General features: G+C 46.3%; 1 protein-coding gene across 1 annotated transcript; it reads left to right on the forward strand.

The window, feature by feature from the left end:
* Positions 1 to 211: 211 nt before the first annotated feature.
* Positions 212 to 6,290, forward strand: LOC306797288 (putative ribonuclease ZC3H12C; the record flags this gene model as incomplete). Its single annotated transcript, XM_079296567.1, has 5 exons — positions 212 to 1,014; positions 1,155 to 1,294; positions 1,392 to 1,626; positions 2,013 to 2,119; positions 2,226 to 6,290. The coding sequence occupies 5 exons, from the start codon at positions 212 to 214 to the stop codon at positions 3,815 to 3,817; spliced, it is 2,877 nt and encodes a 958-aa protein (XP_079152693.1). The 3' UTR covers positions 3,818 to 6,290.
* Positions 6,291 to 12,615: the final 6,325 nt, after the last annotated feature.

The raw sequence follows: 12,615 nt of genomic DNA on the forward strand, positions 1-12,615 counted from the left end.
GTATTCTCCATCTCCACCGTTTCCCAGGGCCCACCACAGAGTCGATCAAGTGATACTAAGTGGTTTTGAAGTGACACGGTCGGGATCTTATTTCCTCACGTCTCACTCCCGACCCGTCCTCCTGTCCGTCTCTTTCTTCAGGCACCAATGAGTCGAGCTTTGTGAGAGGGCAGCAGTCGGCCCCCGTGTGCTGGATGTCTGTGACAGACCCATGGGCCAGAAGGACCATGTGGAGGCAGGAGCAGGCCACATCCTCGACCTGGGGCTGGATTTGGAGTATCTCCACGTAGCGGGGTCTGACCGGCAGGCTGGCGCCTCTGACGGGCCCCCTGCTATGGAGGAGCAGGGGGAGCGCTCCGGCAACACCGCCGATTCCCCTCCCCCTGCTGCGGCGGAGGAAAACGCCGGGTCTGATGCAGAGTGCGAGCCGCCGCCACCGTCTTCCAGCGCCGCCCCCGCTGCTGGCACCGACCCGGATGGAGGAGAGGGAGGGTTAACTCACAGTAAGAACGCCCACCAGCCGCTTTGTCGGACCCAATGTGTGGACTTAGGCACCGAGGGTCCTCCTGAGCCCCCGTCTGAGCCCTCATCACAGCTTGAACACGAGCCCTTGTCCGGCTCGCCATGCAAGCACCCACCAGGGCCTCCTTCCAACCCCTCCTCATCAGAGCCGCTGCCCGAGGCCGGCGGTAAGGAGTACCAGGCGAAGCTGGAGTTTGCCCTGAAGCTGGGCTACTCGGAGGAGACGGTGCGACTGGTGCTGTCCAAGCTGGGCCCCGACACCCTCATCAATGACATACTGGGAGAGCTGGTCAAACTGGGCACCAAGTCGGACAGCGAGCAGCCGGCCGGATCATTGGCCTCGACCTCATCTTCGTCGTCGTCCTCTTCTTCTTGTGGCTGTTCTGATCTGCTGGATAGCCAGCGGTCGGACTCGCCCTGTCCGTCAGACTCTCTGAGCGACCAGGACAACCTGCGGCCGGTTGTGGTGGACGGCAGTAATGTCGCCATGAGGTGAGCAGATAGTGGACACATTACTATCATTACTGCAAAATGTCCTTTCATTGATTCCATCACAGCTAATGTGCTGAATAACCTTCATTAAATCCCCAAATGTTCATTTTCTATGACCGTCTGCCTCCTCTGTGTCTCAGCCATGGCAACAAGGAAGTGTTCTCCTGCCAGGGCATCCAGCTGGCTGTGGATTGGTTCCTAGAGCGTGGCCATCATGACATCACAGTGTTTGTGCCTGCTTGGAGGAAAGAGCAGTCGCGCCCTGACGCCCCGATAACAGGTCAGTGCGAGACTGAGTGACACCCACACACACGCACAGAGAGACGCTTTCAGTTTTCTAAACCTTAACCATGGCCCCCCCCCCCCTTCCCACACAGATCAGGAGATCCTGCGTCGCCTGGAGAAGGAGAAGATCCTGGTCTTCACTCCTTCGCGCCGCGTCCAAGGCCGGCGCGTGGTTTGCTACGACGACCGCTTCATCGTGAAGCTGGCCTATGAGTCAGACGGCATCATCGTCTCCAACGATAACTACCGAGACCTGGCTAACGAGAAGCCCGAGTGGAAGAAGTTCATCGACGAGCGGCTGCTCATGTATTCCTTTGTCAATGACAAGTGAGTAGAGGCGGATTCGTCAGCGGGCCGATTCTGTCAATCGGATAGATCTCCGTGACTTGGTGTCAAAACAACTGTGACATTTATGTCTCTAGTTTTGGACTCGGAGGTCGTAGTTACACGACACCTTTCACATCGCATCCCCCATTATCATATCTGACATTTAGTCTGACAAATGCCACGAAGGCTGACATTTTCTCTTGGTTTAAAAAGGAGAATTACAGTTGTTTTTATTCTGTCTACTTCCTCCACGTTGCATCAATTTACCCCGAAACTGAGAGACCTAACATAAAGAACGGGCATCTATTTTTACAATCCCCGTCGTCCTTAACCTAAAAGTCATAGAACTTACTTGTCCTTTCTGATCCTCCCGTCCTGTCTCTCAGATTCATGCCCCCAGATGACCCTCTTGGTCGTCATGGCCCCAGCTTAGACAACTTCCTGAGGAAAAGACCCATCATGCCTGAGCAGAAGAAACAGCCTTGTCCATACGGTGAGAAACGCACAAAACATGTTGTGATAACATCACGTATGTATTGCAGGTTTTGCATCATGTTTGTTGAAACCATGTAAATGAAACTGAGACCGTTTGCCTCCAGGAAAGAAGTGCACTTACGGCCACAAGTGTAAGTACTACCACCCAGAAAGAGGTGCTCAGCCTCAGCGCGCTGTGGCTGACGAGCTGCGTGCCAGTGCCAAGACCTGCGTCACCACAAAGAACCAGGGGGACGCCGGCTTGGTGAAGAGCCACAGCGTGCCAGCTGGCAGCATTGAGGCAAGAAAAGGCGCCCAAAAAAGGCAGTCGGACCCCAGCGTCCGAGCTCTGTCGTACAGCGATGCCGAGGAGAAGCTGGCGAAGGGGAGGGCGGAAAGCCAGAAGAGCAGCGGGTGTGGCGGCAGCAGCAGCAGCAGTGGGGGTATAAGCATGCCCTCAGCCCCAGGAGGCCCCCCATCCAGTTTCAGCCTTCCCCAGGACCAGCAGTCCAGAGCAGTGACCCCCCACAGTCTACCAGCCCCCAGCCATGACCTTTACCTTCACTGTGAGTCTCCAGACTTGAGCTACTACTCGGCGACGCGCGCTTACTCCGGCCTGAGCCTCTCCTCCAGACGGAGCCCAGACTGCCGCTTCGCCAACGACACGGACCTGCGTCTGGGCTCCGTGGGCTCAGCGGGCTCCGAATGCGGCAGCGAGAGCAGCGCGAGTTGCGGCAGCAGCTGCGACTCGTACGGCGAGAGGCCGTGTCCCGGCTGCCCCCCGGAAACCTCACTGGACGACGGCGTCCATTTCGCTCATCCCCACAGCCGGCTGTATCCCCACCATGCCGCGGCGAACCATGAGCTGTGCGGCCTTCATCCTGCCGATTACTCGAGCATGCAGCACAGCCACGCGTCTAACGCTGGAGCACACAGCTACCACCTGAGTGTGGCGCGCGGACAGAGCTGCGCTCACGATCAGCCTCCACCGGAGGCTCCTCCGAAGCGCCCTCTCTACCCGTTGCCCCCTCATCTCCAGCACCAGCCGCTGACCGCTCGCTCCAGCTGCCCGGGCGACTACCACTCTCTGCCCCAGTCCAACCCTCACCCCCCTGGGTCCCCTCTGGGCCGTTGCCTGGCCCCGACGCGAGGAGAGAGCGTGTCAGACTCGCATCTGTATGAACGCCTCTCCACGTCGCACCATCACCACCGGACCAAAGCGTTGCCCGGCTGGGACACGTACTACCGGCAGCCTCTGCTGCCGCCGTCCAGGTATGAGCCGTCCGCCTATCAGAGTCTGCCGGACACACGCCAGGCGTCCTGGCACGCCCCTCCCTGGGCACAGGACGGCTACGCCCACCACCACTCCTCCCACCCAGCTCTCCACCCATCGCCGACACACTACATGAGCCACCCGCCGCCCCAGGCCCACTCTCCCCACCCACCTCATCCATCCAGCACTCCCCTCCCGCCATACCCGTCTCACAGCGCTCACCTCGGAGTGCCCTCCCACGCTGCTCCCTCCTACATGCCGCAGCACCCAGAATCCCCCGCACACAGCCGCTACGGGGACACGAGGGAGAAAGTGTACGTCAACCTGTGTAACATCTTCCCCTCGGAGCTGGTGAGCCGCGTGATGGCCAGGAGCCCCCATATCACAGACCCCCAGCAGCTGGCAGCTGCTATACTTGCAGAGAAAGCCCAAACCGGCTACTGAAGAACGGAGGAAAGCCGAGTCTCCCATTAGAAAGCAGTCATGTAGTCTAGAGTGCAAATAGGAAAACACAAAGTGTGGGTGGTTTGCATCAGCAGAGCAAACTTAAATTTGCCTTTGCAACACTTGAAAGCACGTTGGATTTGCATGGTGGAACTTTAAAGACTGCAATGCTTTTGGATTGTCGATCTCCTGATGTTAACGAGACAACGCATACGTTTCTCTGGTCACTACGCAGCGACAACTCAACCTGTAAGAAGTGTCGGCCGATCGATCCAGACCTGCCCAGTGAGCCGTTTTTTGATGAAATGTGTCTTTCACACGCAGGCATCAAATTCAAAAGGCACCTTTTTGTGCTCTGATTGATTTTTCTTCATTTGTTAAGTGGCAAATCCACATCTGTAAAACTCTCATCATCATCATCATCACGTGACAGTTTCAAAACTACCATTTGGCCACGGTCCGTGTATTATATCAATCTCTTGATGTGTGTTGTGAGGCCATTTGTGGGGCTTTTTCCATGTTGGTTGAAGTGGCTGTCTGAAAGACGGTCGTCTTATTTGAGATGACGTCAGCATTTTGGTCAGAGTTGTAGCTGTAGAGATGGGTGACCCTGTCGTGTGTACCTTAGTTTTAGTAAGGGACCTCTCTCTCTCTCTCTCTCTCTCTCTCTCTCTCTCGCTCTCTCTCTGGCCCTTTTATTTCGGGTCAACTCTGGTATCTGCTACAGACAGAACATCAGTAAATCAGACATGTATGTATTGTAAATATATTTAACAGACTCCCCCTGCTGTGCTTTTGCCTAACAGCGTCTCCGGCTGTAGCAGATCCCGGCTGAGTCCATTTGCGAGACAGAGAAAAACCTTGTTTGATACAAATTGTATCATGAACTAAGTCGCTGATGTCACATACAGTCCATGGACGTGTTGATCCGTATCCATCAAACACTCTTGATGTGTTGCCATACGATTAAAATGCATTGACAACAGTTACGTTCCAATCGAGATGCTCCGACTTTTAATCTTGTGGGAATTGCTTTGAGACAATTATTTCAAATATGTTCAGAAGCGAGAGGAGTTGTCTGCCTATGTTTAGGTATCGCAACTTCTTTATTTGCTATTTTTGGGTTTGAAGCTGGCTTATTTGCTACAGAAGCTCCATTTATATCCTGTGAGAAACATGCTTTTGGTTCCTGGTTGAAAGTGAACGAGTCAGTTTTTTGGCGGTGAGGTTGGGGTCAGGAAGCGGATGCTTGAAATAACAGAGAATTGACGTATTATCATTAGCTGATCTATTGTTTCTGTTGAATCATGAATTGAGTGGACGGACCCCGACCATGTTTCAGAAGTTTTATATTTGGGTCAGTCCCATAAACCATGGTGGCCATTTTGAATGTCTGTAACGCTCTACCAAAGCTCTACCTGGAGTATCTGCTGATATATAAAGCTGTTTTTGAAGAAATCTCAAGAATAACAACTACCGGTACAACTGTTTACATATCTAATCTGCTCGCTTCTTTCCAGACACAAAGGACAATTATTTTTTTTTAAATGTGGCCACAGGGCATAAATGTAGCTTGAAAAACAACGACATCAACAACGAAAAAGTTTCAACTTCTCCACACGCAGGAAGCTACCTCAGCACTTAAGCTGCCTGTGGCCTATTGCATGCTGGGAAAGTAGAAATACCCACACTTCTAGTCATAGTGCGATATATATTCTGAAAGCTCGTATCGACCAGCTGTTCTTCAGGTAGAGCGCGACCAAAGTGTAACGCAACTTCAAAATGGCCGCCGAGGACTTCAGAGTGTGCAGAGTGAGCTCGTCACACAGTTCACCGCAACGTGTCACATTGTGCAAATAATGATTAGTTGTACAACAACGCGTGCCGTTGATGAGAGAGAACCTTTGTGTGTATTGAAGAAGCGCCTTCTCTCCGGCCTCCTGGCACTGTGTGTCAGTGTGGCCCCTGAGCGTGGGCCCAAAGTAATGCCTCTTCATGGCATTGTGCTTATGACACATCCAATACTCTGAACTATGTTCAGCTAACTGTTATGCATGTTTTTGATTTTGTTTCTGCACGTTTCCTTGTGTTTTTTAATTTGTGGACAAAGTCCTGGAAGCTTTGTCTTGATGTTACTGTGACATGACCACAGCTGAGACGCCTCTATAGGCTTACTGATACACTTGTTCATGTTTTATTTTACACATCAGTGAGAGTTTGTTTCAGGAAAACACACTCCTTTGACACACAGTATAAAGTCAAGAGGGGATAGTATTTGTTTTGTATAAGGCTTGATGTTTACTCCATAGGTTCAGGAAGCATGTTTTGGAAAGCATCACACTTTTCTCCAACATTGTTTGCTCTGGAAGTGCTGAAGACATTCAAGTTCTCGACCGGCCACGAGTCACGACACTAACACAATGAAAACCCTCTGTTTCAAATTACATTTCCATTTTGCCAGTAGAATAATGGTGTAGCTAATTGATTATTGTAACATTCTCAACTGTAACTTGTGATTGTTCATTAAAGAGAGTACTGCTACAAAACATGTGATATCCATTTGTATTGTTGGTTAAGAAAGTCTTGTCTTAAGTGACTGTTGTTTCCAACATTTACACTTTAAAAAGAAAATGAATTAGAATAGAAAACCCCTTACTGTATAATTGTCCTGTAACAGTAATAGATTACTCAGTATTACTTTGAGTAATACAAGTATATTTCTTGTGACAGATAATTTACCTAAAAAAGGTGTTTTATAATCAAGCACGTGGTATTTTTAGTTGCTGTAGGCCTAAATGATAATTCAATCTGACATTTAATCGATAGAAAGAGAATAATTGTGATGATGTACTAATGTATTAAATACATTTGGGGTATTGTGTTGGGAATATATCACTATTTGACATGAGGCTCTACTTCCCTCTCACCGGTGAACTCTGACCCGATGACGCATGCGCACACGAGTGACAACAACTTGAGTGGATCCTCACACGGGAGAAGTTCTCGAGTCCTCCTGAACCTGCTCCACAGAGACTTATGGAGGATGAAGTGAAACAGGAGAGGAAGGAAAACAACATGGATAACTGGAGTTCATTGTGAGTTATTCTGTCATTATTGGGTTATTTAGTCAGAGGCTGAACGGACACAAACAAACACGGACAGGTAGCTTCATTTGTAGCTAGCCTAAAGCTAACCTATGCTAACGTCTCTACAGTTGGTACTTTGCCTGTTTGGGGTGAATAAATGAATGACGCAGCGGTCAAATTCACCTGAATCATGCGAGACGTAAACAAGAGATTATTAAACATGGCGTTTTATATCGATTTTATTCAGTTTTCCTACTGTTATTGTCAAAGGAAATCAACGCCACCTGTGACGCAATGAAGTTAGCGCACATGCTCTTGAACTACATCCGGATGTGATGATCCTGTCTACTCGGTTTCCGGTTTGTTTTGAAAGTTAATTTATGAGTGAAATAAAAAAAGACTGACGATACATCATCATTTTTTCCTGAGTGATGAAGCTGCTTGTTACATAAATTACACATTGTATTGTTTGACTATCATATTTATTGATACTGAGTGATACATGTGCCCACTGATCACAGAAGAAGTTGGAAACAACTTTGGTGATTTTGTAGTTAAAAGTCAAGCTCAAAGAACAGCCACGTCCACTTTCCAGTAAGGTCTTCTACGACATATTTCTTGACTTAATTTGATTAGAATTATTTAAAATAGTTAACGACAAAATGAACTGAAAGATAATTTATCAGTGCAAATATCCACTCTTTATTTCCTACAACAAGGTCTGTTTGAATGTTTGTGACATGGTTCAACTTGAAATGAATGAAGGACTTTATTTATTCTGTTTCATCGTAGACGCTTCCAGGAGGTCTGGTGTTGACTCGGTCTGTGGGAACTCTGGAGGAGTCTTCAGGTTTGTCCAAATCCTGCATTTCTCTGTCATTTTATCCATGAATGTGTTGCTTTTCAGTGCTTTTATTTGTCTCACACTTTTAGATGTTTGGCCTCAATGACATCTGGGAAGAAGACGTGATGAAGAGCAACTGAGAGAACATCGTCTCTGTGTTACAGCTCTGAGGTAGGGTATTTATTTTCTCATTACCAGCTGCATTGTGTTGAATGTTGAATATTGACGGCATAAGAAATATTTTAAATGTAGTGGCCTCTTTAGCTTCATGAACTTGTTGATATGATCTGTAATGGACGTTCAGTGTGAATATCATTATCTCTGATGTCTCCTCAGAATAACTGAAGATGATATTACAGCACATTTAAGGAGCTCATTTTCTTCTTTGTTGGTTCTCAGAGAAAAGACAAAAGGCGGTGGGGGAGGAGCAGCAGACAGGATGGAGACAAAGTGTTCAAGGTGAGAGACGGGCCCCAAAAACACCACCGTTCTTCCACATCTGGAAACTGCAAATGACATGATACTTGTATGTGAATGGTTGTGTGTCTGTAATGTGTTTTGTTTGCATCTCTGTCCTTCAGAAAACGCCAGCGGAGCAGCTGGAGAAGCTCAGGGAGGCTCATGAGAAGCAGCTCAGCCGTCCGAGATCTCAGACAGAGGAAGCTGGACCAAGTCAAAGTAAGGGAACACCAGTGAATCAAAATGTTGTCTTAATACTGTGATTATTGTTTCAGCAAGTAAAGTATGCCATAAACATATCAGTATAGTTTGTCATGAAAATGTACTAATATAGTTTGCACTCATGAAAACGTTGTTGTATTTATTGTTGCAGTAGTAATAATACATGTATGTGATGCATTCTCTAACGTTGTCCTTCTCTTCTTCTCTCCTCAGATGAGTGCAGACTTTCCAGACCAGACCAGACCAGAGGACGACGGGGTTTCTTCTCTTCACCGCACAGCAGCAGAAGAAGACGTGTGTCTTCTTCTGCTGCTGTGCGGTTACTCTGAGATCTAAAATAGAGAGTGGGGGGTGGAACAAATTTTGAAAATTTGCTGTGCAGCTAAATTTTTGAATAAAAACATTTACATAACCCTCGCCGGTCATTTCTCTGAAAACCCAGGAGGAGACGGACGTCTCGACTCCCGGGGTAGTGGGCATTGATGTCTTCACATAGGTGGGGAGCAAACCCGGGTCTGCGCGATCCAAACCAGGAACCTTGTAAACGCACCATCATGTCACTCACGCTTTGAACTCTTCTCTCGCTACATTTGACTTCTTCCTTTGGCTGTTGGACCTCAAAAGTTACTGCACCACATAAGGATTGAACACACAACCTCCTGTCTTCTAAGCAGTCGTCTATCACCACGAGCTATCTGATCTGATGCACATATCTGGCTCATTGCATCTTTGTCTCCTCTGTTTTGACTGGTTGACCTTAAGATGTAACGCATGACTGAAGGTACAAACTCATAACCTCCAGTCACTCATAACCCAGCCTCACGTATGTCAAGTCGTACATCTTCATACAATATTTAACTTCCTCATCTTGGGTGTTGGACCTTAAAATTCACCGCACCACGGGATGGAGCCCACAACCTCCAGACTCCTGATCGGTCCTCTATCACCCTGAGCCATCGGATCTGACACGCTGAGCTGCTGCAGCGTCACACATCCTCCTGCAAAAATAAACCATCACTCTTCTCTGTGAAGCTCCTTCAGTTTTGTTGTTAGTGTTTCAAATGTGTGGAGGAAACAGACTGGACCTTCCTGAAACACAGTTGGGGTTTCATCCTTTCACCTCATGTTGTCACGCATCACTAGTGTCAGCACTTTCACTCAAAAATCACTGCACCTCACAAGGAGCGAACTCATGACCTCAGGTCTTCTGAGCAGTCTGCTAACTGACTGAGCTATTTGGTCACACCGCCTTCACTCAGCTCTGAAACACAGAAAACCTCTGGAACAAAACTAACATTCAAGCTCCTTTACAACAACGAGAGATTGTTCTGCACATTTACAAATAAAACATCAGATCACATTATGAATCGTCTTCAGCTCTGGTGTCTGATCGGTCGTGGAAGCAGACCGGACCTTCCTGGACCAGAGATGGATTTGAACCCTTCTCCTCAGAGCGCCGCGCGTCACTCGCTGTCAGCTGCTGATCTCGGTGAGCTGTCCCTGAAGCACCAGGCCCGCACATCTGTTCTGGGATTTGTTCTCCACACTGCTGCTGTGTTATCTTCTGACAATCACATTCCCAGCCCGCGAGTCGAGAACCGAGCAACATGTGAAAAACGAAATCCAACCCGCTTGACCACCTATGACGCTTTTCGACATTAATTCCCAGCCCGCGAGTCGAGAACCGAGCAACATGTGAAAAACGGAATCCAACCCGCTTGACCACCTATGACGCTTTTCAACATGTTATACGATGACTTTAAGAGACTTTTTTCGAAATGAACTCCACTTTTTACATTTTTTACAGAAATGTAAAGAAACACAAGGTTTGATAAGATACAACATTATATACACAGTTAATAAGAATTATTTAATAAATAATTTAGAATAAATATTTAAACATAATTATTTAGAAATTAATATTGTATGTTTACAACATACTATACTGTTTACTACACTAAGTTTACTAAACTTAGTACAGGTTAGGGTTCAAAACGTCATAGATAGTCAAGCGGTTTGGATTCCTGGTTTTTCATACGGCCGGTTCTCGACTGGAAATTAATGTCGAAAAACATCTCATGAAAGTCATCGTATAACATGTTGAAAAGCGTCATAAAATGAATTAGAATAGAAAACCCCTTACTGTATAATTGTCCTGTAACAGTAATAGATTACTCAGTATTACTTTGAGTCATACAAGTATATTTCTTGTGACAGATAATTTACCTAAAAAAGGTATTTTATAATCAAGCACGTGGTATTTTTAGTTGCTGTAGGCCTAAATGATAATTCAATCTGACATTTAATCGATAGAAAGAGAATAATTGTGATGATGTACTAATGTATTAAATACATTTGGGGTATTGTGTTGGGAATATATCACTATTTGACATGAGGCTCTACTTCCCTCTCACCGGTGAACTCTGACCCGATGACGCATGCGCACACGAGTGACAACAACTTGAGTGGATCCTCACACGGGAGAAGTTCTCGAGTCCTCCTGAACCTGCTCCACAGAGACTTATGGAGGATGAAGTGAAACAGGAGAGGAAGGAAAACAACATGGATAACTGGAGTTCATTGTGAGTTATTCTGTCATTATTGGGTTATTTAGTCAGAGGCTGAACGGACACAAACAAACACGGACAGGTAGCTTCATTTGTAGCTAGCCTAAAGCTAACCTATGCTAACGTCTCTACAGTTGGTACTTTGCCTGTTTGGGGTGAATAAATGAATGACGCAGCGGTCAAATTCACCTGAATCATGCGAGACGTAAACAAGAGATTATTAAACATGGCGTTTTATATCGATTTTATTCAGTTTTCCTACTGTTATTGTCAAAGGAAATCAACGCCACCTGTGATGCAATGAAGTTAGCGCACATGCTCTTGAACTACATCCGGATGTGATGATCCTGTCTACTCGGTTTCCGGTTTGTTTTGAAAGTTAATTTATGAGTGAAATAAAAAAAGACTGACGATACATCATCATTTTTTCCTGAGTGATGAAGCTGCTTGTTACATAAATTACACATTGTATTGTTTGACTATCATATTTATTGATACTGAGTGATACATGTGCCCACTGATCACAGAAGAAGTTGGAAACAACTTTGGTGATTTTGTAGTTAAAAGTCAAGCTCAAAGAACAGCCACGTCCACTTTCCAGTAAGGTCTTCTACGACATATTTCTTGACTTAATTTGATTAGAATTATTTAAAATAGTTAACGACAAAATGAACTGAAAGATAATTTATCAGTGCAAATATCCACTCTTTATTTCCTACAACAAGGTCTGTTTGAATGTTTGTGACATGGTTCAACTTGAAATGAATGAAGGACTTTATTTATTCTGTTTCATCGTAGACGCTTCCAGGAGGTCTGGTGTTGACTCGGTCTGTGGGAACTCTGGAGGAGTCTTCAGGTTTGTCCAAATCCTGCATTTCTCTGTCATTTTATCCATGAATGTGTTGCTTTTCAGTGCTTTTATTTGTCTCACACTTTTAGATGTTTGGCCTCAATGACATCTGGGAAGAAGACGTGATGAAGAGCAACTGAGAGAACATCGTCTCTGTGTTACAGCTCTGAGGTAGGGTATTTATTTTCTCATTACCAGCTGCATTGTGTTGAATGTTGAATATTGACGGCATAAGAAATATTTTAAATGTAGTGGCCTCTTTAGCTTCATGAACTTGTTGATATGATCTGTAATGGACGTTCAGTGTGAATATCATTATCTCTGATGTCTCCTCAGAATAACTGAAGATGATATTACAGCACATTTAAGGAGCTCATTTTCTTCTTTGTTGGTTCTCAGAGAAAAGACAAAAGGCGGTGGGGGAGGAGCAGCAGACAGGATGGAGACAAAGTGTTCAAGGTGAGAGACGGGCCCCAAAAACACCACCGTTCTTCCACATCTGGAAACTGCAAATGACATGATACTTGTATGTGAATGGTTGTGTGTCTGTAATGTGTTTTGTTTGCATCTCTGTCCTTCAGAAAACGCCAGCGGAGCAGCTGGAGAAGCTCAGGGAGGCTCATGAGAAGCAGCTCAGCCGTCCGAGATCTCAGACAGAGGAAGCTGGACCAAGTCAAAGTAAGGGAACACCAGTGAATCAAAATGTTGTCTTAATACTGTGATTATTGTTTCAGCAAGTAAAGTATGCCATAAACATATCAGTATAGTTT

Source organism: Melanostigma gelatinosum (assembly GCF_949748355.1).
Source record: "Melanostigma gelatinosum genome assembly, chromosome: 24".
Lineage (NCBI taxonomy): Eukaryota > Metazoa > Chordata > Actinopteri > Perciformes > Zoarcidae > Melanostigma > Melanostigma gelatinosum.